This window comes from Salvia splendens, chromosome 3 (assembly GCF_004379255.2).
Source record: "Salvia splendens isolate huo1 chromosome 3, SspV2, whole genome shotgun sequence".
In the NCBI taxonomy this organism is placed as follows: domain Eukaryota; kingdom Viridiplantae; phylum Streptophyta; class Magnoliopsida; order Lamiales; family Lamiaceae; genus Salvia; species Salvia splendens.
In genome coordinates, this window is record NC_056034.1 from 15,029,437 (window position 1) to 15,056,639 (window position 27,203).

Sequence of the window (27,203 nt, forward strand, 5' to 3'; positions counted from 1 at the left end):
AACTAAAGTATCATTCTATCTGCTGTGAGTATAATTTTATCATTTTATCAGTCAAGAGTATCATTTTATCAACTCATAGTATCATTCTATCCGGCAAAACTATCATTCTATCCAATAAACCTATCATTTTATCATTTTACGTGATATTTGGCGAAATTCAGAGTATCATTTTATCAATCAAGAGAATCATTCTATCCGGCAAAACTATCATTCTATGCAATAAACCTAACATAATCGGCACAATACATAATATACAAACCTACAAAGCAGTAAACGTATCATTTTATCAACTCAGAGTATCATTTTTATAAGGTTTCTGTCATTTTATCCGCTTAGATTATCATTTTATCAGGTAAAAGTATCATTTTATTAAACAAAAATGTCATTTTATACACTAAAAATACCTATCATTCTATTGGCTGAAAGTATCATTCTACCCACCAAAACTATCATTCTATCGGCTGAAAGTATCATTCTATCCGGCAAAACTATCATTTTATGCAGTAAACCTAACATTTATAAGCTAAAAGTATCATTTTATCAACTCAGAGTATCATTCTATCCGGAAAAACTATCATTCTATGCAATAAACCTAACATATATCATTTTATCATTTTATCAACTCAGAGTATCATTCTATCCGGCAAAACTATCATTCTATGCAATAGACCTGTCATTTTATCATTTTACGTGATATTTGGCGAAATTCAGAGTATCATTTTATCAATCAAGAGTATCATTTTATCAACTCAGAGTATCATTCTATCCGGCAAAACTATCATTCTATGCAATAAACCTAACATATATCATTTTATAATTTTACGTGATATTTGGCAAAATTCAGAAATTAAATGAGCGAAATGACATATTTACCCCTCCGCCTTTTTTTATGAAGTTGAGTATCATTCTATCCGGCAAGACTATCATTCTATGCAATAAACCTAACATATATCATTTTACGTGATATTTGGCGAAATTCAGAAATTAAATGAGGGAAATGACATATTTACCCCTCCGCCTTTTTTTTTATGAAGTAAATCTAACTTTGAATCTCAGCCACAAGATTAGAAATATGTGCGGTCCAGATTTGGTTATAGGGTTATTACGAGATTTAGGGGTTATCATATGATCACAACTCTATATATATATATATATAGGGTCCCCTTATTCCCTCAACACCTTCTTAGTGTAGAACTAGAGACTAAATATTAGCCAATGGATTTTAATCTAGTGGCTGAGATTAGAGATCCTACATCATAAATTCGAATTTCATCCTGTGAATTAAATTGTTCATCCAAAGGGCATGTTAGTCATTTCTCAATGTGGTCAAATATGGTAAAAATGATGGAAGCGTTATTCACAGCATATGGAATTAGGGTAAAATCTCTCACATTCCACTTCCGCCGCGACGTTTCAGCTTCACCCCCATTCTCTTCTCCGCCGTTTCACTACACCATTTATCAACCCTAGTCCTCCGGCTTTCCTCAACACTAGTCATCTACAGATTCTCACCATGGTGGACACGAGGCGGAGCAAATTGAACGGTATTCATTGTCGTCAAAAATAGTTACAGTCTACCAAATCCATTCGAACTAATCTCGTTCATTTTTGTTGTAGATGAGCGGTCGTTGCGTTCCAAAACTGCATCCGATCCCGGTGAGTTTAGTTCTTTCATTAATTTAGTTCAGAATCTGTGATTTGAAAATCGCGTTCCAGAACTTCAAATTAGGTCATTGAATGTGGTAATTTAGTTCAGATTCTGATTATCGTTTTCTTATAATCAGTACCAAGACATTCACCTGGAAAAACTACACTGCAACGCCCTCTAAAAACCAAACCCAAGTCTACCCCACACCTGTTTCGACCAAATCTTTCGGGTGAGCTAACCCCAATTCTAGAATTTATATTTTGTTCACAGTTTCAATTGTATTTAGTTCATTAAAGTTCTTGTTTTTAATTGAAACTTGGATGAATTTGTTGGATGAAGTATGTTGGAATAATGTTAATGAACCTATCAACTTATAAGATGAAATATGTTCAGATTCGGCTGAAGTATCTCCAAAATTGTTGTGTTGGGTGAAGGTTTTGTAGTTGTGATATGAATGTATACTATTATAAGCTGAAGTCTTGCCAACATTAGATGAAGAGTTATGTATTTATATTTTGTTCACGGTTTTCAATTTTGTTTAGTCGATTAAAGTTCGTGTTTTTCATTCAAACTTGGGTGTATTTGTTGGCTGAAGTATGTTAGAATGCTGTAAATGAACTGATCAAAGTATAAGATGAAGTATCTTCAGAATCGGCTGAAGTCTGTCCAAAATTGGTGTGTTGGGTGAAGGTTTTGAAGATGTGATCTGAACGTATACAATTAAAATATGAAGTCTTGTCGACACTAGATGAAGTAGTATGTATTTATATTATGTATTCTGGTTAACGTTTGCTGATGTATTTTTGTTATGATCTATGTGTCATTTAACTTGATGTTTGGTGATGTATTTTACTGGATGTGGAATGATTATTTGGTAATGTGGACTTGTTATTCGATGAACTGTTGTTTTGTTCTCTTATTGTGATTATTTGATGTTTTTCTGTATTATCTATAGGATGAAAATGAGAATGATTTAGCTGAGTTTATTTAATTATAAAATGAAATCTTTTCTGCATCCGATGAAGTATTTAATTCTGATTTGTGTCAGTTGGTGGATTGTGAATGATTTATGTGTGTGATATATGAAGTTTTTGTATGGTAGAAATGATGAAAACTGGTGGCTCGCCGTTAATATGTGGTGGAAATGATGCACCAGGGAGGAATCAGCAAATGATAATTACACCACAAATAGAAGGTTAGTCGGGCAATCGATTGTTAGACCAAATTTTAGGTTCGCATATTGTATATAATGATGAATTAATTATTTAATAAGCTGAAGTATCTCCTAAAATCCATGTATGCGGTTTGGGAATAAAGTGGTTATACATTATTGTTTATTATCTGATAATTTCAGGAGCTTCAAAAGTTGATGGAGAACGAGCTAATAAAGAAAGAAGGTCAAAACAGAACAACGACAGAGTACAGAAAAAACTAGCAAAGGATTACTGCAGAGCTTGAGGGCCAAATACTGTTCAACTTTGATGAATGCAATATTCAGTCATGAATGCCTGAACAACAAGCGCATCACTACAAGATACTACGTAGAGGAAAGCATAAACAAGGTCATTGATGTTGAAAAGATGATAGCATGTTACCTTAAGAAGAAGTGATATTTCGATATTTGAAATCGGAACAGTTTTTCCCACGTAAACTGTAAACCGAATAGTCTAAATCATCATTTGTTTTTAGCTTAAATTAACCAAAACTGGTATATTGTGTAGTACACTTATTAGAGATTTTTATTAGCTTAAAGAATATATTATGGATTTTTTATACTGAGGGCGGCGGAAACATGATTTTACTATGAATTAAACTGACTACAATATGAAAAAACATTTTATGAGTTCAATAAAACATAAATGATAATATAAAGAGATCACTCTATATTAAAAATTATTCATTCTGTGTAGGTATTTATTCATCAAACCATCAGATTATTTCATCCATCCAAAACGTTATTTGAATAGACTAACTACTTCATTTATTATGAAACTATATTCATCGAAACAGAAAATGTATTCATCTAAGAATAATATAAAGAAGTTAAAAAACTGAGACAATACATCAAGCCATGTTAACATGAAGATTAGAATCGTGTGAATATAATGCAATCATATTAACATGTGTGAATATTTTTCAAGATTGAAGTGGGAATAAGAGGGCATTAAAATCGTGTGAAATCATTTCCAAATTAAGTTGTCTGAAATCAAGGTAAACACATTAACTGCCAAAGTTACAATTACAAAATCAGCCCCACACGTTAGTTTTATAGTATTATAATAAATGTTGACAATATTTAATAATATTTGAGAGAACTAATTATGACCATAAGATTAACAAAATGGGTGGACATGATTTGTTCTCTAGTTCGGTCATTAAAATTGGTTCGACATTGAATATAATCCTATATATATATATATATATATATATATATAGGAGGATGATCAATCCCAAACCCCTTTTATTCCTTAAGCGCAGGCCTAATATAGACCTTCGGATTTAGTGATCCTACGGTCAAACAATTACCATAAAATAATAATTAAATAACTGATATCTTGTGTGTTATTTTCGTAGAAGGTTAGTTTAGACTTTGTAATCATTTGCATGCTATTATGATGAGAGATTATTATGGAAACTGCATATCACGTTAATTGCAATCAATTCATTCAACACTAATTACTTTGATGTTCATAATCTTTTGTTCCAAGAACTCAAATATCCCACACGATTAGCTTTTCAGAAAAAGATTTGTCTTCTCCATGGCAGCGTCGGCACAATTGAATCCAATCGATCTAGTCGAGATGCCAATCAATCAGACACCCATGTCAGACGTTGCACCTATACAAGACTATCCTGTCGAGATGCCAATCAATCATACACCGGCATCTCCGGAAGACATATCCTTCGATGCTTCATCACCCATAACTGACGACATAGTTGAGTCTGAAGGTAACTTGTAAACTCGACAAACATGGTTTTAGTGTCTCTCTGACTGAACTTTTTATAAATTATGTGTAAACCAATTTATGAAAAGTTTTCATTTGGCTAAAATGATGTTACATCTCTATATTAATGATATTAATATGTACGTCTGATGCAGTAGTTTTAGGACCCAAATAAATGTTAGTCACCTATACATATCAGTAGTTTTAGGACCCAAATAAAAGTCCTCTTGCGCTTGTTTTCTAGAATCAAGAAATACGAAAAATAAATGTTAGTCACCTATACATATCAGTGCAGATACGAATCTGATCATTAAATAGTCCTACGCGTGATCATTATACAATCCACACATGCTCATTACACACACTTAGATTGATCACCACTCTTCCATTTCCATACCTGTTGATTCAGTTGCTTGACCCAAATCAGCTACTTTCTCTTTTCCTTTGGATTCACCACCTACACCTATTTCAATACGATAAGGATAGCAAAAATGGATATCAACACATACACCACATGTCATCATTACATATGTAAACACTGATAATATATGATCATTCTCTTCCATACCTGATGCTGCAGGAGCTTTGTAATCGTCATCCACTTTCTCTTTTCCTTTGCCTTTCCCACCAAGGACTAAAACCAACAATGTTAAAGGACTAAACATCATAGATCACAAACATCATTATACATATATTATATACATCATTACATAGTATCAATCACATCATATGGGTTTCATATTTTCTATCAACGACACACCCTAATATATATTTGAGATGAAAATCTTCCTAATTAAACTCTAAGATATTTAATACCAAGTTTTGACGAAGATCTCCATGTAGCCTTCACCTGTTCTTTTCCTTTAGCTTCACCACCATTCCCTACCAGTTAAAACACAAGAACATAAATCTAAATGACTAAAATGCACACCAATATTTCGAAAATAACAAAACAGGTTCTCTAATACATGTTTTTGCCGACGATTTTCCATTATTTTGAGTAGCAACAGTGTTTCTAGAAGAAAAGTTTGGTATTACATCATATTTCTTGGTAGCACTGGGAGCACCACCTCCTTGTTCATTGTGAAGAAAAGAAACAGAAAATTGAAAGATCAATGTGCAATATATGACTATGAGTAAACTAATAAACAATGATTTTGCATAAAAAACCTTTTCCCGCTAAAGAGTTCGGAGAAACAGCTTTCGGTTCTTCATCCCCTCTACGTCGGCGTGCTGAATCAAAAACCAAAAATTGTCAGAAGAATGGAAATCAGAGCAGCAACTAGACATGCAAACTGTCAAAACAGCAACCCACCGTCGGTCGAGTCAGCCACACCGCCCTTGCTTTGTGTTGGAGTCATTACTTGGTGATCGGTATCAGAGTGACAGAAAAAAGAGTGAAGATAAAGAGATGAAGGAATGAGTGAGATTTGAAGTAATGTTGATTAGAATTGAAAAGATTTATATCTAATTCTACACATATTCAAAAGGAGTAATGATATGGGTGCGGAAATTTTGATAATCTTGGGAACTGAATTAGTGCAGACATATTTTCTCTCCATGATGTCTGCATATCATATAATTTCCTAAATCAGTAACTGCTATTTAATTCCAATGGGACTCCAATGGGACGCATATACCCTTTAATGACCAAAACGCCATCATGTAATGACGACCATCTGCATTCTCAAGCTCTAATCTCAGTCGTTTATCCTTATGATCCAATGTCCCAAATTAAGCTTGTGCTTAACGCTTAATATATAGTGTACCTAGAATGCAACTATATATATATATATATATATATATATATATATATATATATATATATATATATATATATATATATATATGGGAGCGTTATTCTCCTATTCATCCCTTAGATCCTTTATTCTTCTTAATATGGGCCGTTAGATCTCATTCATCAACGGTCCAGATGATCTGCATTATTACACTATAATGGTGCATTATTAGTCGGTGTGCATTATTCAACTGAAAATCTGCATTATTACACTATAATGGTGCATTATTAGTCGATGTGCATTATTCAACTGAAAATCTACATTATTAAATGACACGTGGCACCAATCTAACCGTCGGATGACAAAATCGTGGGGCTGAGATTAAAAAGAACAAAGAACAAAAGATACAAAAAGGAAATGAATACATCCCTATATATATATATATGTTTATATATGTAATAATCAATCGGTATACCGAAGCGTCGGTATATATCGACGATTCGGTATGCCGGTATATACTTGTATACCGAATCTTCGGTATACCACGGTATACTGTGGTATATGGAATCTAATACCGTTACCGTATTGAAAACTACGGTATACTGAAAAATCAGTATTTTCGGTACGATAAGTCCGGTATTCCGGTATTTCGATATAATTCCCCACCCCTAAGTAAAAGTCCACAAGACAACATCCTTATGAAAAATTCCAAAAAATAGCAAACACAGTTAAAAATAACAGGCAGTCTCTAACTCATAAATTTAAAGAAATAACTAAGCAAGCACACAAATCCAAGGAAAAAGAAAAACACACCACTTTGGAAGATAGTAGTAAATAATCCAATCAAACAAGTACCTTACCCTCCAGTCCAACTTTTGTGTAGGGGTGAGCATTCGGGTTTCGGTTCGGTTTTTTACAAAAACTGAACCAAACTTGAAAAACCGAATTTAGTTCAAAACCCAAACCGAACCGAACCCGAAAAACTAATAAATTGAAAAATAAAAAACCGAACTTCAAAAACATAACAAAAGTGAAAAAACCAAAATTTTCAAAAAAATGAAAAACCGAATTTTTTTTATTAATATATATAATATATTTTATTTTATATATACTAATGGAATATAAATATATATAGGGGAGTGTTATATTGCTAACTCAATGCTTAATTGTTAACTACAATTAAATAATAGTCATTAGATATTCAAATCAAGGGCCTAGATCATCAGCCCCGGAATGTCAATACGATCAACAAAAAACGTCAATACGGTATTGAGGTCAATTTACAACAAATTAGTTGTAACTAACTTTTGAAAAATATCACAAACGTTAAGACGCATATAACTTTCTTGATTTAAATTATTTTTTCGCACAACATATATCAAATTAAAGATAATTTCATAAGGATTCTAACGAGATCTCACTTGCACATGTTACGATGTCAAAATTTGAAAAAAAATCATAAATTTCGTTAATAGCTTTATATCAATACACGACACATAATATGTTAATACAATGCTTGTACAATGTCAATATCAAATTGTATTGACATTGTCATCTCTTTGTGTTGATGTATTTCATACATTGTATTGACATCATATTTCTAAACCCTAAATTTGGTAGTTGCTATTACCTTTTTAATATTAAAAAATGAAAAATGAAATTACACATGACAAATTGTAGACCACAAGATTTCTAAAATCCTATGGTCTTAAATTAGTTGTACTTAGCAATTAAATGATGAGTTAGCAATTGATCACTCCCCTATATATATAAAATATAAAATTAATAGAATATATATAATACATGTTATATAAAATATATTAAAAGAATATATATTATATATGATATAATATATTAAATTAATAGAATAAATATATATATAATATTATATTTAAAATATAATTCGATTTTTTAGTTTTTTTTCACCTGAACCGAAAAACCGAACTGAACCGAAAAACCGAACATAATTTCAAAATTTCAGTTTGGTTCAGTTCGGATATTCGATTTTCGGATTTTTTGCTCACCCCTACTTTTGAGGTCGTTCAAATAGTTGGTGAATCCATCATCAATTCACTATCCACACCCCACTTACCACACAAGTTGTCAGTCTTGGCTCGCCTCGAGCCCGTTACACTAAAAGTAGAATTCGACCGAGTTGACCTCCCAAAATAAATTACTATCTGGCTAAATTGGGTAGGTCTGCTCAAGGTGCACGTTTTTACAAATTGAACTGACATTATTTTGACACTTCTAAGGCCATCCGCAACGCTGTCACTTATCCGTTCCTTAACCGTCCCTTAAACTACTATTCATGGGCCCCACTGTACTTTTTTACTCCATATCTTAACTAAGGGACGGAACCTGCAACCCTCCATCTCTTATCCGTCCCTTAACCGTCCCTTAAATTACTATTCATTCAATTTCATTTTTTATTTTTATTTCCAACAAATTCAATTAATAAAAACACATTTCATTAAATAAAATAAACTCACAACATTACATTCTTAAAATAATAAAACAAAACATAATTAAAAATCCTAAAAAAATTAAAAATACATACTACCTCCGTCCCTGAAAATTCGTCCCAGCTTTCCATTTTCGTCCGTCCCCCAAAATTTGTCCCATTTCACTTTTACCATTTTTGGTAGTGGGTCCCATATTCCACCAACTCATTCATACTCACATTTTATTATAAAACTAATATATAAAAGTAGGTCCCACAATCTACTAACTTTTTCAACTCACTTTCCATTATATTTCTTAAAACCCGTGCCCGGTCAAACTGGGATGAATTTTGGGGGACGGAGGTAGTAATTTAATTTCCTCCGCCAAATTTTTCCCAAATGTGCTCCATTAGATCATCTTGGAGTTGGGCGTGGGCGGTAGAGTCACGTGTCCTTGCCCGAATAGACAACCGTTCTTGTATAGACGGATGCACTCCACTTCGAGGCGGAATACTTGCGGTTGAGCTTCTGGGGGCTTCAGGGTCGAACCAATTTCCCGCCTCAGATCCTTCGTCTTGGACAATCATGTTGTGCAAGATTATGCACGTATACATGATGTCGACCATGCTCTCCATGAACCACGTACGAGCCGGGGCTTTGATAATGTTGAAGCGCACTTGGAGAACCCTGAACACCCGCTCCACATCCTTCCGAGTAGCCTCCTGCTTCTGCGTAAAAAGAGTCTGCTTTGTGTTCACAGGCCTGGTGCACGTCTTCACGAAGGTTGGCCACTTCGGGTAGATGCCGTCGGCAAGATAGTACCCCATTTTATAGCGCCGGTTGTTAGCGGTGAAGTTGATGGCCGGAGCTTTACCATCCAAAACTTCGGCGAAGAGGTCGGATTGGTGGAGCACGTTTATGTCGTTGTTCGAGCCGGGGACCCCGAAGTATCTTCTTTCTTCGGCAAGATAGTACCCCATTTTATGTCCCATATCTTCTTTCTTCTCTCTATCCAAACTATCTCCTCCACACCTCAAATACATAGTTCTCATGACTGCTGTGTTTGAACCAAAATCATACTCCCAAGCTTCCTCTTCTCCTGATTGGCAGCAAGCTATGCAAGAGGAATTATCTGCACTAAAAAAAACAAATACTTGGAGAATTATGCCTTTACCTCCAGGAAAAATTCTCATTGACTGCAAATGGGTGTATAAGGTTAAATTCAAAGCTGATGCCTCAGTAGAGAGGCTCAAGGCTCGTTTGGTTGCTAAAGGGTTCACATAGCTTGAGGGTGTTGATTTCCTTGACACTTTTTCTCCAGTTGCTAAATTAACAACTATGAAATTCTTGCTTGCTATTGCTGCTGTTAAAGGTTGGTCATTCTCTCATATGGACATTAATAATGCATTTCTTTATGGTGATTTGGAAGATGATATTTACATGAATCTTCCTCTTGGGCTTATTGTAGAGGGGGGCAGTTCCACTGGACCAAAACTTGTGTGCAAGTTGAACAAATCTTTATATGGTTGAAGCAAGCCTCTAGATAATGGTACCTCAAACTCTCTGAAGTTTTGGCTAAGTTTGGACTTCAACAATCAGCTTCGGATCACTCTTTCTTCTTCAAGAAAGACAGCTCAATGTTCTTTGGTGTTGTTGTGTATGTTGATGACATGATGGTTGCTACTGATAGACCAGACATGATAGAAGCTTTCAAGATTTTTCTCTCTCGGTTTTTTAAATTCAAAGACTTGGGAGTTCCAAAATATTTCCTTGGCCTTGAGATAGCAAGAAATAAAGGAGGAATTTTAGTATCTCAGAGGAAATATGCGATGGACTTGGTCAGGGATGCAGGTTTACTAGGATGCAAACCATCTTCAGTTCCTATGGATCCAGTGAACCATTTGAAGCAAGACACTGGACACCCTATGAAGGATCCATCTAAGTACAGGAGACAAATTGGGAGATTGCTCTACCTTTGTATAACTAGACCTGATATAACATTTGTAGTCCACAAGCTTAGTCAATATGTCTCAGAGCCTTGCGATGAGCATTGGGAGGCTACTGAGAAAATACTTAGATATCTGAAGGGAACTCCGGGACATGGTCTATTCTATTTAAGTGATAGTGATTTTGTACTCAACATTTTTTCAGATGCTGACTGGGCTACGTGCCCTGATACAAGACGATCTATGACATGCTATTGTCTATTTCTTGGCTCTTCTTTGGTCTCTTGGAAGGCAAAGAAGCAACATACTATCTCAAGATCATCGGCTGAGGCCGAGTACAGGGCTATGGCACATGCAACTTGTGAGGTAGTATGGGCAAGAGCTTTGTTAGGAGATTTTGGTGTTAGAGTTGAGAGAGCAGTCCCTCTTTTTTGTGATAATCAAGCGGCGGTCCACATTAGTTCCAATCCAGTGTTTCATGAGCGTACGAAGCATATTGAGATTGATTGTCATACTGTGAGGGAGAGATACTTAGAAGGTGTGATCAAACCTATGCACATACGAAATGATCTACAATTGGCTGACATCTTCACTAAACCTTTGGGGGTTTATGCCTTTGGAAATATTCTTGGCAAGATGAACTTTCACGGCCTATATTGTCCATCTTGAGATGGGGTGTTGAAGCTGCAGATTCCAGCTGAAGAATAAAGAGCCGCTGGGAAAGAGCCGTTGGTGGAGGTTAGGAAGTTAGTTGTACAGCTGGCTCTTGTCGATTGAGATATTTTTTGTTTAGCTCTTTAGGGGTTAGCTCATTGAGTATAAATTGAGATTAGTTAACACTTTGTAGGTTTGAACAATTGAGATTCAGTCAATAAAATTGCTCTCGTTTTCTCTCTGCCCTTCTTCCCCAAATTTATTTGGTATTTTGTCTGATATTTTTTGTGTGATGTTTGGACTCACAATTTCAACAAGGCTGGCTGGGGCAGGAGGGAGCGGTGGTCGTAGAAGCACCGATGAGGAGAGAAAGAAAGAGATAGAGATAGGGAAATGGTGGCGCCTCCTTTGTACGTAGGTTTAATGTGACGGAATGTAAGTAGGTTTAGATAAATATTGGGGTTTGAATAATGTAGTAATGTTTGGGCTTTGTTTTGGGCTTTTAATGTATTTTCTGTAATAAATAATAATAGTTGTAGTGACTTTTATACTCTTACTAAGTACTACTCCCTCCGTCTCATTTTAAGAGTCCCGGTAGGAATATTTCATAATTGGTAATAAGCCCCACATTCTACTCACCTTTTTCCACTCACATTTTATTATAAAACTAATATATAAAAGTAGGACTCACATTCCACTATATTTTTTCACCAACTTTCCTTTACATTTCTTAAAACTCGTGCCGAACTCAACCGGGACTCCTAAAATGGGACGGAGGGAGTAATTGATATCCTTTTTTAATTAAATAGGGCTTTAATTTAGATGTTGAACTGTATTATTATATCTTAAAAGTTGGGTTCTAATTTTGATTTTCAGTATTTGTTGCAATTTTATGAGTTTTTTAGTATGTTTCACAATTTTTGAGAAAAAATATACTCCCTCCGTCCCGGACTACTTGCACTTATTTTCTTTCTGGGCGTCCCAAGTTATTTGCACTCTTTCCATTTTTAGTAAAAATTATCACATACAACCGCAATTGTTGACTTTGCTATACACTCATTCCTTAATCTCCGTGCCGAAAAGGAAATGTGCTAGTAGTCCGGGACGGAGGGAGTATATTATAGTATACTTTAAGAAATGTTAAAAAATTAATTACACAAAACGATAGTGTTTGGATGATGGAATTCATAGGTTAAGATTATGACAAAATAATGTGTCGCAATCTTACTCTTTAGGTAGAATAACAAATAAAATTAAATAGATATGAAAATGTTAACAAAATATAAGCAAAATTTTTAAAAAATTATAAACTTCGTTTTCGTTTATAATATTTGAGTTTTTACTCTTAATAATAGTAAAACTGAGTTACACATATGGATAGGAAGTGAGGAACACAAAAAATATGGCTTAGAGTATTCGGAAACTAATTTTAAATTGATTGTGTTGACTCAATTTATTTGAAGTGGATTTTTGTTGGAGTGGCTAAATGATACTGAAACTAACAAGGTTATTTTAATAAATATCCATAACAATAGTAACAATAAATTAATAATTGTAATTATATTCAAATATTTATACATACTTATCTTCTCCCATAAATTAAAAATAAAAATTATTGTTATTGATTTATTTTTACTCATTATTTGCATCAAAATTATTTAGAGACAAAGGCTAAGTTATTGATATTTTAATAATTCATTAATAGTTTAAAGTTTTACACAAAATATAAAAAAAAATATAATCAAAATATTTTACAATTTTCATTTATAATTTTCTTAGAGAATGTCATTAATATCTCTATTTAGCATCACTTAAATGAAATTGTGAATTTAGATTTTCATTTATGAAATGGTGTTAATTCCTTAAAGAACAACGTAACTAATTGCCCCAAGTATCATAGTAAGAATTTAAGAAAAAATCTACAAAATTAAAGAAAAGAATATTTACTGCTTCGACTTTCTTTTCATATGAGTTCGGGAAAATAGCTTGATGAATACAACTTCATGTATATGTTCATCTTTCTCTATGTATATGTCCCACAAGATCACTCTAATGGTTTGTATAATGACATCAAATTGATAATTACACGGTTAGGTGATTATGTTTTGGAGGCTCGAGTATTGGGTATTTGGGTGACCATAATATCGGTCATAAAGTTATGTCACAACTAAGTTGAGTCATTTCTTTTTTTTAACAAAAAATAAAACATTCGATAACTGTTACTTTATTTCACTATCTATTTTACTCTCTTTTTATCTTTCCTACTTTATTCCTCTCTCCTATTTTTCAACACAATTTCTTAATCTCTGTGCCCAAAAGTTATATCAACTTAGTTGAGGAAGTATTTAGGAATACATTTTCCTTTATTCTTATTCTATTTAATTCACGCATGTCCTTTATTGTTATTTATAATATTTTTAATTCTTTATAGTCTTATTAATACTATTTTTAATTAATTCATAATCTTAAAAGAAATATATTTTTATATTATTCCTTCTATGTTCATTATTTTAATCTATTTAACTGTAAATATATTTTATTATTTGAAAATCTTTTGTCCGGTGCTATGCACGGGTGTTAACACTAGTAATGATTATAAGTGAGTCATTTGAGAAAGATAAGTAGACGTGGTTGAGGCCCATTAGTGGTTAATGGGCCATGTTTGCCACTTCAACTAATTAGCCCAAGTGTGGAATGGCTATCTATAACTTGCTTCACATGCTGACACGTGGATGCTTCCCTACCAATTATCTTGACTTTCTGGTAATCAGTTTAGGTTACTTCGAATTTGGAAGTCCTGTCTTTTTAATGGCATGCGCGCGCTTGTATTTCATTTGAATTATAATATTAATATATGTTCAGACTTTAGACTTTGTTAAATGTACCCAAGTATTTTATTTTGAAGGATCACGGTGTGAACGAGACCATTTTTTCTTATTTTTAAATTGGTATCTTAAATCATACTTTGACACAATTTTTTTAGTACCCAAGTATTTTATTTTGAAGGATCACAGTGTGAACGAGACCATTTTTTCTTATTTTTAAATTGGTATCTTAAATCATACTTTGACACAATTTTTTTAGTAATTTTGGAGAAGAATTTATTTATACATAAGCAAATCATGAAATATTAGTCCCATTCATAGATTTTGACAATATATTTACCGGTCGTGTATAAAATCAATATATTATTAAGAGTGACATATTTTATTAGTTTACTACTACTATTTGATTTTGGTGCATTTTAGACGTGCTTACTTTTTTATATAACGACGGCTAAAGCATTTGAGCAGTTCGAATCCAACTCTTATCACGCCCGGAAGCTCATCTATTTGAAAATCTATTTAGAGTTTTGAAAATATTATACAAACACATTCGAGATCAAATCCGATCGTAGTACAACTAAATATTAATATGACACAGAAAACTATATTTATACATTTTTAACATATATATTTTAATTATTTTAATACTAAGACTTTTAAATTTTAATATATACTTCAATCAGCTCAGTTTCAAATCGAAATTATAGAGATAAAACCAAATGAATTGAAATTAAATTCGGTTTGAGAATGTTAAAACAAGCCGATAATTTAAAAATACTACTAACAAAATAGAACAAAAAATAACGATGCAGCTTGATTTCCAATTGAAGTTTTTTTTAAGATGGCTGCTTTCTTAAGTTGTGAGCGTGATTTTGGTGGTAGATAAGACCACAATGCCAAATTATTCGGTCCATAGAAGTATAGTTAGAGGTGCCCACAGGTCCAGGAATCAGCTGGTACGGTTTTGGAAATTGTTGAACCGGAACTGAACCGCGAGGGTGTTTTGTGGTTACGGTTCCGGTTCCAAAACCACCGGTTTCGGTTTTGAACCGGCAGTTTTCCGGCGGTTCCAGCACAGTTTCAGTTCGAAAATTTTCGAACCTGAACCAAACCACGGTTCAAAAAATGACGGTTTCGGTTCAGATAAATTCTCACAATTCTGGTTCAAAACCGTAACCGCCGGTTATGGTTTCATGGTTAACTGCCGGAATCGTCAACCTTGGGCACGTCTAAGTATAGGGAGTACTAGTTAACTGCGTGAAATAATCTTATTTTGCATTCTCAAATATTCGGTAATAAGAATGGGGAGACACCCGTCATTCGTTAATATTATTGGGCATTGAGAGAGACCTTTTTAGATGTTACAAATTGGGATATTGAAAAAAGTCCACCTACGAGGCTACAACCCTTTCCAATGGAACTCTAAAATCCAAAATATAGTGTAGATAAAAGATTAGTTCCAATGTTATTCCAAAATTATCATATTTTAGATTTTTGAGCGAAATATACTTATTTTTGAGTTTACACTAAAATAAACTTAAATCACTTTTTCAAATTTTATAATCATCAAAAATACATTATATATATGTAGATAAAAAATATTCTTTTATATTTGAGTTTAGTGTAATTGATTTAAGTAAAATCACTATTTAATAATATGACATATATACTAAAATGAATTTGAGTTTGGTATAAACTATTGGATATGCTCAAAAGAAAGATTGTCACATGATATACTCGAGATTCAAGTATCTACTTCTATACTTTTTTTTTAATCTTAGATCGATGCTACTTGAGCTAAGGATTTAACCCAAGGTATAAATAAAACTATCAGAAGGGGATATAAGGCGGAGACAAAAAAAAATAGACCCCATCCCTCTATTTCTCTCCCTAAATTATAAGCATATAATTACTGTTTTTGGAATTCGAATATTCATTAAAATTTAAAAATAACTTAATTTATATATTGGTAATAATTACTCCACTCGTCTGCGATTAGGAATTGCGGTGAATTCGTCACTAATTTTAAAAAATGTAAAGGAAAATGGATGAACAAGATATTGGAATGTGAGTTACGATTTGATACATTAGTTTTATAATACTCCCTCTGTCCCCAAAGAATATGCACTTTGGGTTCGACATGAGTTTTAATATAAAATTGATAAAGTAAGAAAGAAGCAGTGAGAAAAAGTAATTAAAATATTGTTAGCTGAGAATGTGTCTCACCTTATTAGAGAGAAAGAGGTTTCAAAAATAGAAAATGCATATTTTTGTGGGACGGACTAAAAAGGAAAGAATGCATATTCTTGTGGGACGAACTAAAAATGAAAGAGTGCATATTCTTGTGGGACGAAGGGAGTAGAATCTAAGTGAAATGAGTTAGTGGAATGTGAAATCTATTTACCATTTATAATATAGTAAATCAAGGCTCCTAACTGTGGGCGAATTGAAATAGCAAATTGGAACTCCTAATTGCGGACAGAGAGAGTATTAAAAATATACTGCATAATTATCAATATTATTATTTGTAATAAAAGTATTATCTTCTCCCTTCGTCAGCAATTAGGAGTCCAATTTTCTCATTTTAGTCTGTCCGTAAATAAGAGTTCTGGTTCATTTTTACTATTAATGACACTAGAATCTCATATTCCACTCACATTTCATTTAAAATTAATACTACTAGATAATACAAATGATACTCATATTCCACTAACTTTTTTCTATTAATTTTTCTTAACATTTTTTAAATTTCGCGTGGAAAAGAAAAGAGATTTATAATAATGGACAGAGGGAGGGAGCAGTTATTTTAAATCTGAAAAAAATAACTCGTAACCTAGTCTTAATAATTTAACTTGTAAAAGTCGTTCGTGCATCTAAAATCGCATTTAAAAATTCAGACGACTTCAGCTCTCGTTCCGTCGCTTAAGTTTTTTCGGAAACATGGCGCCATCTGACTGAAATTTGTTTTGGTTGAAAAAAACCCTAATTTTGGGAGTTCGGCAAAATCGGTGAAGAAAAATCAGAGTAGATGGTTTCTATTGCACTCAAGTCGGCGAAAGTTCTTAGCTTTAATCCATTGTCCACCAAACGCCTCACATCTCTCCTGTCGTCTACAATTCAGGTATTTATACATGTATCCCATGATCATGTAATCATCTTTTGTTTTCTCTGAAAGAATTATCTTTTGCATTTTGATTTTGGACTATGTATCTTTCTTTTAAAACATTTTTCTTTTCTTGTATAACTTGATAGTTTAGCTTTGCACGTTGTTGCCTATTTATGATTGTTTATTTGATTGTATGTTTCAGACCTCTTTTGCTTGGAGAAGAACGCTGTGCTCGAATGCGTTGCCAACAGGTACACAGACGATCACTCTCACTCTCCATCTCTCTCTTGTTGATATTTGATTAGCATTGCGATTGTTTTTATTTTTATTGTTATTTATGTGTGGCATCATGCTTTACTATCATCTGTTTTTTTATCAGTTGAAGATTCGGAATTTGCATATGATGATCATATCCAGGATGATTCGAAGGTGTCTGAGAAAGATGCAGCCTTGCGCATGGCTCTGTCAAAGCTCTCGGGGGAATTTGGTAAAGAATCGATGCTTTCATTGCAGCGTTTCTTTGGTGCCAGACGTGCCTCAGTGATATCTACTGGTTCATTGAGGCTGGATCAGGCTCTCGGTGTAGGAGGGCTGCCGAAGGTCTGTTTTTATTAAAATACTAATAGAATTTTCTATTGTCCCTCATGTTATATTAGAGAGTGTTTTCTGGTGATATTAGCCTTAATTTCCTCTTTCTTGAGTCATTTTAGCAGTCATTGTGTGTCTGTGCATCACAGTGGTGTGTTTTATTCCTAAAATTGGTAAACTGTACTGAGTCAGAGTTGCCTTCTTCTCGTTGCATTTGCATGTGTGTTAAGTGGATGCTATTGACAGATCTTGTTGCTTTTATCAGGGAAGGATGGTTGAGATTTATGGACAAGAAGCATCAGGGAAGACAACACTTGCGCTGCATGTTATTAAGGAGGCTCAAAAGCTTGGAGGTGCTCAATATCCTATATCCTCAGTTGTTGAGTTAAAAGATGTGTAATCTAAGACCATAGGGAGAGATGCATAGATACCTGACATTGAAATACTTTCAACATATGGGCAAGCCTTTCTTGTTGTTTAGTGATTCTCTCTTTACGTGTATTCTGTTTTCAGTCAGGCGGAGAAAGTATTGATAACAGGACTCTGTCACATTTTGTTGTGACAGAATAGAGCAATTGTGTAATCAAGACAAACAGAAACGTAAAGAGACACAAATTTACGTGGTTCACCAACTTTTGTGTTGGCTACGTCCACGGGCAGGAAATGGAGAACAGATTGTATTCAGATTGTTTTCGGATTACAGAGTTATGTGTCCTACTTCTATATAAATAGGCACACAGACAACGGGCTAGGCCCAATATAACAATTAGGACCCAAAATAAAGATTCAAGGCATGCTAACACATTTAAATTATTTTTATGTGTCCGTCATGTTAACACAGTTAGATGCTCATATCTCATGCATAACTTGCTTCAGATCCTCTTTTATGCTCCAATTATGTTTAAATGAAAAATAAAGAGAAGTCCGGAATATATTAAGAAAGTATTGAATTCACTTGAGCTTAGACTTTTGATTCTCAAATGTCCCTTTTGTGTTGTGATATTAGAGTCTTTCTGATTTCTTGTCAGATCGATAATCTTTTGATTATAATAGCCCAGTTACCTGCCAAGTGCTTCCATATTATTATTCATTAGAAACTGATTCGTTCCTTTGATAGGTTACTGTGCTTATCTTGATGTGGAGAACGCGATGTGCCCATCACTTGCAGAATCGATAGGTGTAAATAAAGACAGTCTCCTTATTTCACAGCCAGATTCTGCTGAAAATTTGCTAAGTGTGGTGGATACATTGACAAAGAGTGAATCTGTTTCTGTGATTGTTGTTGACAGTGTATGTATCGTCAAGCTTTTCTACTTCTTATAGTTTCTTGTGCTGTGTTCTGTTCTGTTCCATTATTTTCTTAACTTTATGATCAGTCATAATAATTAGTAATGCTTATCAATGCAGGTAGCTGCTCTTGTTCCTCAACATGAAGTTGATGGGGTAGAATGTGGTCCCTATAGAGATCTACAAGCGAAAATTATGACACAAGCATTACGGAAAATCCATTATTCTCAGTGCAATTCCGATACTCTTATTATTTTCATCAACCAGGTTAGCATCTAGTTACCGGAAACTTCATTTTCTAACATGTTCTGTGCTTTAGTGACCAATTTATCTGGTCCTTATAGGTAAGAAACAAATTGAAATTAGTGGAAGGCTCCGTTCATGCAGAAGAAGTGACCTGTGGTGGAAATGCCTTGAAATTTTACGCTGCCATGAGGTTGAAAATTAGCAGAAAGGGATTGCTGATGAAAAATGATAAGGTAATATCATTATGACACCAGATTTGCAGATAGTTTTCTTCTTGATAAATCGATTATATGTGAAAATGTAAATTTTTCACAAATCTTTCAATCTTTGGAATTTTTTTGAAACATATCCGGGGGCATTCAGTGCAGGTTTCAAATGCGTTGTTTGTTTGCTCCTCTCTATTATATTTTCTGATTTCAGAAGACCACGTGTCACTTATCCTATATTTGTGCTGCCAGGCTACTGGACTTGGAATATGTGTGCAAGTCGTGAAAAACAAGCTAGCCCCTTCAAATACAAAAGCTGAATTGAGTATAAACTTTGGGAAAGGAATCTGCCGCGAATCAGAAGCCTTGTATTTAGCTTGTGAGCATGGTGTCATTGTGAAAGATAGAGGCCTATACTTCGTAGGAGGAAAAATCCTGCTAAGCAAAGAGGAAGTTTTGAGATACCTGGCATCAAATGGGGATGCTTTGGATGATATGATCAAAACCTTAAGGTGCCATTTGTTTGACAGAGGATACCATTGATTCGATAAATCTCTTGTGAAATGCAAATAATTCGTTGCTGCTTCTGTAAATATACTCTTGACACGACTCCACATTTCTGATTTTTTTTCTATTGATTGCGCTAATGAGGCAACTTATATGTCGGGCTTTGTAGCTGAGATGAGATAGTAGAATGCCAGTGGGAAATTGTGTATTGTGTTAGGCTAGCTTTTCTCTATGTACTCTTTCAACATTTTATTCAATCTTTAAATCCAAACATTCTTCACAAATTCCTTGTTTTCAGATGATTCATTGTGCTTCTTTGGCTATGGTGGGAGATGGGTTCTGCTAAAACTGTTATTTTTTTATGCACGTGAAGATCTGTGTGTTACAATGCAGAAGCCATAATGTCGGAAACTGGTTGGCTGCAATTATTTTTAACAACAATTTGGTTGAGCTCTATTTATCTTGATTGTTCCAAGAAGACAAAACCCGAGAGAAGAAGAAGGTACACGCTGTAATGGGAAAAAACTGCACCAAAATCTTGAGTTTGCAAGCTCGAAGTTAGGAGAAATATCGTGATGACATGCACAAAATTTACAAGATTGGAGAAAAGCTGAATCGTTCTTGCTCTTAGTTGAGAGTTCCAAAATTTGTAGAAATGTGCTGAGAGATGCTGTTCCTCTTATTACTTCTGTTGATCTTGTCGTTCAACGAGCTCCAAGAGAACATCCTGAGGCTGTGTGGAGAGTGGTCTCCCGAATATGTCTCACACAGCCTCAACCTCTGCTTGGGTGTGCTTAGGGACCTTGACCTGGCCTTGGCAGACTCGGTGGCAGCCATGTATGCAGGGAAGACAGGGGAGCTAGGCAACGACCCATCATCCCCTATTGACCTATGTTTCACGTGGCAGAAAGATCTCCTCGGCTGTGAAAACGGTGAGCTCACCTCTTCCATTCTTTCATCCTTGCATGTACTTCTCAACCTCAGCGGTCCAAGCCTACTCACATCAACTGTTTTGAGCTTCTCCTTTTCAGCATGCTGGCATGCCTCAAGCTGTAGGTATTGATCGAACCTGCTGCTCTTTCTGCTCATCAATTCCTGCAGGCTTTCGTTGTTTCTCCTCTCCTGCAAAAGAAGCAAAGGTTAGTTTAATTAATTCTATATGATGAATTGTAGTAGTACTCATATAATATTTAGTTATACACGCATTGAAATTTAGCATACCCTATGTGAAAACGAGTACTGCTTCATCCTTTCCCTTCTAGCAATGGCTTCTTGCTTCTGTAAATACAGTGCCTTCACACTATCCTTTGAGATCAAGCTCAGATCCCACGTCCTCTGCGTGCTGCATCGGAGCTGCACACACAAAAGAACGCTATAAATCAACATTCTATCAGCACTAATTTTCAAAGCCACAGTTTCCTAATCAAATTCATCATATTAGTAGAGCTTTAAGTAGTGAACTTGAATTCATCATATAAGCTTGCCTACTTCGTCTTTTACAGTTGGTTAGCACGAAACCAAAGCATATCATGTTCAAGAGTATAGCTAAAAACAGCTTACTCGGATTTCTTCAGACTTGATGCCTTCCTTTCTGCTAAAACTATGCCTACTCTCACTCTGGCTGAGGCATTCAAGCAGAGTTCGCACTCTCTTTTTCTCAGCCCGCGGATTCTTCAAATCCGTGAGCAAAGCCATGGACGACAGCTTTCTAACCACGCTGCGTCTCACCAGCTCCCCCCTAATCACTGCTTGAAACTTCACAAGGCCTTTCAAAGCACTCAAAGCCTTCCTAGCCTGCACAAAGGCACCGTTAAAACCTACTTCCAAAAAAATTGATGTTGAATAGCTGAAAATGGAGTATATTCTTGCACCAAAAACTCACTAGATGTGCCCTATAAGTACTTTGGATTATGATAGCGGCTGCGTGCTGGTTTTTTAGCCGGTGGCTTTGTGGAACGCTGGTGAGGCGGACAACCTCCGCGGCTGCATTGGCTGCAGCCACGGCCGCTTCTGCTGCGGCCGCGGTGGCAATGGCCACGGCTAATGCATGCTTCCTCTGCTCTTCTGTTGCATTACTCAGTGATTTCTCAGGAGCTTCCTCTATTGAAGGCAAGTGTCTGAATTTAAATCTTCTGAATATCCATCTCCATTTCTTGGATATCTATGAAAATTGTTAGTTAAAAGAGGAACAAAACAAATGAATTTGATCAAGTATAGTGTAGTATAGATATTTTACCTCTTGAGATTTAGGTTTTGGGTCAGGAATGAAGAACCTCTTTACACAAGTGAACCAACCCTTTTTCTTTCCCATTGGCTTGTTAATATTCTTGAAAATTTAAAGTCTCATACTACCAATCTTTGTGGTGCCATTTTCAAGGAAGATGAGATTTGAAGCATGCAGAGAAAATGAATTTATATAGGCATGCATGTTGATAAAGTATCCAGCATTTTCATTCTTGAATGATGATGGTACAAAATGGGTTTGAAAGCTTTCATGTAGATCAATTTGTTTAGTTATACTTTTAAAAGCATATCATGTGCTGATTGAGAGTGATTGTGAAAGCAACTTTTGAAAAAACAATTGGGGGGAGGGGAGGGGGTGGGTATTATCTTATCTATTGATCTTTCAATTATCAAGAATTTGTGAGTACAATTTGAGGGTGACTTGGGATGATGTGTTTTAACATCATATGGTACATGTATGTATATTGATGTGTATATGTAGTGGAGTAGTTTTATTTTTTATTATTGAATCTCATTAGTATTTTGGAACAGAAGATCTCATCCCCTACACTATCTTTGCCTGAAGCCCCCCTCTCCCTAATTGTCATTTTCACAACTGCCTGCCTGCCTGCCTATTGACCACTTCCAAATGTCTGTTTGCAGATTAGCCTTTCAGGTATTGTTTTTATCTTGTAAAGTTTAGCATGATTCATTCCTCAATAATAATAATATCTATCCAAGAATAAATTTTCAATATTTGTGTGCTAACAAATTTTTAACCATTTTTCTCCACATTTAGAGTGGCTTCAAAAAAATTTCAACACCGCCCAAAACTCATATTCAATAAAAAATAAACAGTACTACTGTCTACTTCCCCTAAGTAAAAAAAAAAAAAACCTAAAAGTTTATCTCATTGACATATACTAGTAGTCCGAAGTCCTATCAAATAATTATCTCTAGTATTTTAATAGACCAAAACTTTTACAATACCAACACCGAACTACATTGAATAATTCTAAAAACCAAAGACCAAACAATCCAAATCAAAACTCTAACTACTTATGTAAATGGAACTTGATTCGACTAGACAGCGGTTGACTATGTTCATACTACGGTCTTTTCCAATTCTAAAGTGCCCAATAAATAATTTCCACAGTCGTAAATTTTTCAGAAAATAATTTTTTTATCAATTTTTATACAATAAAATATCGCTCGAACATTGATAAATTTACACTCGAAATCTAATATTTTATTATATAATAAAATGACACTCTCCATATTGTTTTTCTTTTCATCTATATATCACTTTCCGACCCTCGCTCACTGTCGTGGTCCATTCAAACACACATAAAGAAATGAAAGAAAATAAAAAATATAAACAACTATGTCTATCTATTTAATCAATAAAAAGATAAAAGAGGACTTTTGACTTTTTAGCTGTTGACATGGCCCATCAAGACTAATCATGTGTGAAAGTTTCGGTTATATTATGATACTAGTATTAGGTAAGATTTTTGAAAAGTATGCTTAATTCTTAATCCATACTAACCTGTCAACGTCGGCTTTACTAAAAAAATTATAATGGTATTTCTTGTTATAATATAATCAATATTTTATTTTAGTTTTTTTTTTACATAAAATGAGACAGTATTTACTTTGAGTAAATGATTGATGAGGCACGTATCATTTATTAAACGAATGATCTATTCTATTTTACATATATACGTGTATAATGATTAATCAATGTCTTGGTTCTACTTGTTACTAAATTTTGACTTAACTATTTTTGTAAAAGTCTTCCCTAAATTTCAACAAAAGTCCCACCACTTAAAAGTTTTGACTTGAAAATGGAGACATGTTTTTGAAAACACAATAATCTGCACAAAAAATAAAGTTGAAGCGCCATCAATTAGCAAGTGTGAGAGATGAATGCCAACAAGAATAAGAGAAAATAAGAAAAATCAGAATGTGTTAATTATTAGGAGCTAAAAAAGGGCAAGTACAATTAGTGATTCACTAATTAAGGGTTACCTGATGATTAGCCAAAGAAATGATAACATGAGTCAAGCAAAATGATGCAATCATGCAACCCAGTGTCACATATTCACAACTTTTCCTTTATATGCATAATACTAATGCATAAATAACAAGTCCTTAGATTGTCTTAAGATTTGAAACCTCTTTTTCGCATATGTGGAATGATTTCTTTAGTTAGATAAATGTTGTGCAGCCACGTCATATAGTATCATATCTGGAATTCAGCAGCAAACATAAGTTTGTGGTTGGAAGCAACAAACTTTTGAGAGAGTGATGTATATTCAATTGGTTATAAGCAAAAAAGAAAAAAAATACTAGTTGAGAAAGAAAACATCATGAAACTTAGGTAAGCATGAGAATTTCAGTGTTGAGTAATAATTGCAAACTTGTGGGGTTGGCTTTTATCACTTTTCTTTGCACTTTTATTAGACAATGAATTCATATGCTATTACAAACATTGGTTTGAACTAGTCTAAGAATATGAAGGGGGCAGTTGATGCCCATAGTTGTTATGTGGGCTTTGGAGTGAATCCATGAGAATGGGTGATGATTTTTGTAAGACACATGCTATCTTCTCATCAATGGACAACTACACTGCTTGATTAACATGATATTGGATGTTCGTTTGGGTCAAGTAGAAAGTACGAATTGTGGCCTTTTACACCCATATCCTGTATTTAATCACAAGTCTGGTATCGATTAATTGCTCCTATCTTATTTCTTTTACCTTGAATAACTGATTTGGTTGCTCACATCAAGTTCACTGTATTGCTAAATGGGTCTGACTCTGGTATATCACGGTAACGAGTATATCGATAGTATGGTATATACCGAATTTTCATACCATACCATACCAAATATACTAATATAGCAATAAAAAACAAGATTTCATTTAACAATATTTTTATATGTCGTCTTAAAATTTGGTATTGCATGTCGGTACGATATATTGAAATATTTGAGATTATTGGTGAGTACATAGGATCTTTGAAAAACATGTTAGGAGTTGCTTGCTAGTAGTTTAAACAGAGATATTAGTTATAATGTGTAATCCACGATTCAAATACATCGTTATGAAAAAGTGTTCATATAAAATATGTACATATTATTTCCTATACAAAATCCTTGTTGCATATCATTTCTCCATAATTTCACATAAGGTGTTCACTACCCTCTTTCAATATAAAATATCAATTAAAAGTAAAAACATTTCATCACATTTTTTTTGCCATTAATTACCGCCTTGAAAATGCTTTGTTTTTTTATTACGCGAAGAGGATAGTGATAAAAAAATAACTAAATTCTAATACATAATTAGAGACCAAATTTCAATTATTAAGATAAAAAATGAAAGTGAGATTAAAAACATGTAGCCTGAGCAAAAAAAATTCCAAAAACTTGAAAATCGAAACCAAAGTTTAAAATTTGGTTGGGTTTTTTCTGATTTGTTTCGGTTTTTTTCCGATTTGTTTGGGTTTCATTTTTTTTTTAAAAAATCAGTTTTTCGGTTAAGTTCAAACGAAAAAAAACAGAATAACAAAAAAAACCAAAATTTTAAAAATATATAATAAAATTTGGATTTGAAATAGTACGAAAAATGAATCATAAAAAATTTGGTTTTTTTCGGAGGAATATGACGAAAAATAAATATTAACCAATCCTAACAAATCCAATAAATACCCCCAAATTTATCACCATTATATTCAACCCAAACTAACATTTCACCATTTCCAAATTTATAAAAGTAGTTACTTATTTTTCTTAATTTTATAATAATATCATCAGCTTATTTTAATAGTAGTCTAGTATAAATTAGTTAATGTCATAGAGTAGTCATTAGAAGTAGTTAATTGTAGTCTGCGTAGAATTAAAGAATACTTTTGCCACCAATTTTATAAGTACTACAATAGTGTGCCACTTTATTAGTGTTAAATTTTTAAAAACTGGGTTATAATTTGGTGTGAGTATATAATTATATTGTGGAAATATATAAAATAATGAAATTGTAGTTGATCCGTATAAAAAAAAGGATAAACCATAAATAGGAAGTGGCGCGTAATGTGTTTAACATGGGTTTGTGTGTTGTTACGTATGAGTAGGCAGAGAAAGAGCGAGAGGTGCTGCAGGAGCATCGAAACAGAAGAATGGGTTCCATCGCCACTATGGGCTTAGTGGTGGTAATGGTGTCTCATATTTTCATAATCTGAAATTTGCAGCACAAAATCAAAACGTTTGCATCACAAAACAAAAATGTCGTATCGCATTACTGTAAACTGTGCGTTAAAAACCACACAATTCGGACTTTCAATCTAAACTGACCGGAATCAAAAACTATATACACATTTCACAAAAAAATTTACAAAAACTTACTGACAGCATAACTCGTGCTGGAAATTTGAAGAACTTCTCTCTATTGAAATCGGTAGAACTCTTAGCCGTCAGTCGGTTGTGATTTTGAGTTTTCCCGTTTCTTAGCCATTTCAGAATAAACTAAAAAAAGGTACACTTAATTAGAAAACACAATCGAAGCTTGTGGCATACAAATCGAAGCTTGTGGCATACAAATCGAATGAACTGAGAATGACCAAACAAACACAGCTTTTCAAGTCTATCTCTCAAACCCAGAAACAACGAATCGCCTTCAGAGTGTGGATAACATTACTTCAGTGAAGGTTTCTTCGGAAGAGAACGAAAGATTTCAAAAATGGTGAGGTTCAGCAACGGAGAGATGCAACTAGGGTTTTATGATTTTGGGGCGGACATTTGGAAAGGGAGTGAAAAGAGTAGAATTGAATGTGCATT

The 27,203-nt window shown here is 34.0% G+C and overlaps 3 protein-coding genes across 4 annotated transcripts; 2 read left to right on the top strand and 1 right to left on the bottom strand.

The window, feature by feature from the left end:
- The first annotated feature begins 9,826 nt into the window (after positions 1-9,826).
- LOC121796643 (uncharacterized mitochondrial protein AtMg00810-like) lies at positions 9,827-11,391 on the top strand. Its single transcript, XM_042195451.1, has 3 exons — positions 9,827-10,034; positions 10,098-10,148; positions 10,376-11,391. Exons 1-3 carry the CDS (start codon positions 9,827-9,829, stop codon positions 11,389-11,391), a joined length of 1,275 nt encoding a protein of 424 aa, XP_042051385.1.
- Positions 11,392-17,096: 5,705 nt separating this feature from the next.
- Positions 17,097-20,425, top strand: LOC121795181 (DNA repair protein recA homolog 2, mitochondrial). 2 transcript variants are annotated; one of them, XM_042193639.1, is made up of 8 exons: positions 17,097-17,322; positions 17,510-17,558; positions 17,687-17,907; positions 18,161-18,248; positions 19,013-19,185; positions 19,303-19,449; positions 19,527-19,661; positions 19,887-20,425. In XM_042193639.1, exons 1-8 carry the CDS (start codon positions 17,230-17,232, stop codon positions 20,175-20,177), a joined length of 1,197 nt encoding a protein of 398 aa, XP_042049573.1. In that variant the 5' UTR covers positions 17,097-17,229; the 3' UTR covers positions 20,178-20,425. The 2 variants fall into 2 exon arrangements, with proteins under 2 accessions (XP_042049573.1, XP_042049574.1); XM_042193640.1 differs by having other exon boundaries at positions 17,121-17,322; positions 17,725-17,907.
- A 144-nt stretch (positions 20,426-20,569) lies between these two features.
- LOC121795180 (protein IQ-DOMAIN 12-like) lies at positions 20,570-22,639 on the bottom strand. The gene is made up of 5 exons (XM_042193638.1): positions 22,378-22,639; positions 22,024-22,302; positions 21,702-21,935; positions 21,363-21,494; positions 20,570-21,263 (listed from the first exon to the last, which is right to left on the bottom strand). The coding sequence occupies exons 1-5, from the start codon at positions 22,450-22,452 to the stop codon at positions 20,769-20,771; spliced, it is 1,215 nt and encodes a 404-aa protein (XP_042049572.1). The 5' UTR covers positions 22,453-22,639; the 3' UTR covers positions 20,570-20,768.
- Between the last annotated feature and the right edge of the window lie 4,564 nt (positions 22,640-27,203).

Bases quoted from the DNA above. Each gene is read 5' to 3' on its own strand.
- LOC121795180 (XM_042193638.1), bottom strand. From the start codon at position 22,452: ATGGGAAAGAAAAAGGGTTGGTTCACTTGTGTAAAGAGGTTCTTCATT. The intron at 22,303-22,377 runs GTAAAATATCTA...CAATTTTCATAG, and splicing joins CAAAACCTAAATCTCAAGAG to ATATCCAAGAAATGGAGATG. The intron at 21,495-21,701 runs GTAAGCTGTTTT...TTGTGTGTGCAG, and splicing joins TCAAGTCTGAAGAAATCCGA to CTCCGATGCAGCACGCAGAG.
- LOC121795181 (XM_042193639.1), top strand. From the start codon at position 17,230: ATGGTTTCTATTGCACTCAAGTCGGCGAAAGTTCTTAGCTTTAATCCA. The intron at 18,249-19,012 runs GTGCTCAATATC...TTCCTTTGATAG, and splicing joins GGAGGCTCAAAAGCTTGGAG to GTTACTGTGCTTATCTTGAT. The intron at 19,450-19,526 runs GTTAGCATCTAG...TGGTCCTTATAG, and splicing joins TTATTATTTTCATCAACCAG to GTAAGAAACAAATTGAAATT.
- LOC121796643 (XM_042195451.1), top strand. From the start codon at position 9,827: ATGACTGCTGTGTTTGAACCAAAATCATACTCCCAAGCTTCCTCTTCT. The intron at 10,035-10,097 runs GTTTGGTTGCTA...CTTTTTCTCCAG, and splicing joins AGTAGAGAGGCTCAAGGCTC to TTGCTAAATTAACAACTATG. The intron at 10,149-10,375 runs GTTGGTCATTCT...TTCAACAATCAG, and splicing joins TGCTATTGCTGCTGTTAAAG to CTTCGGATCACTCTTTCTTC.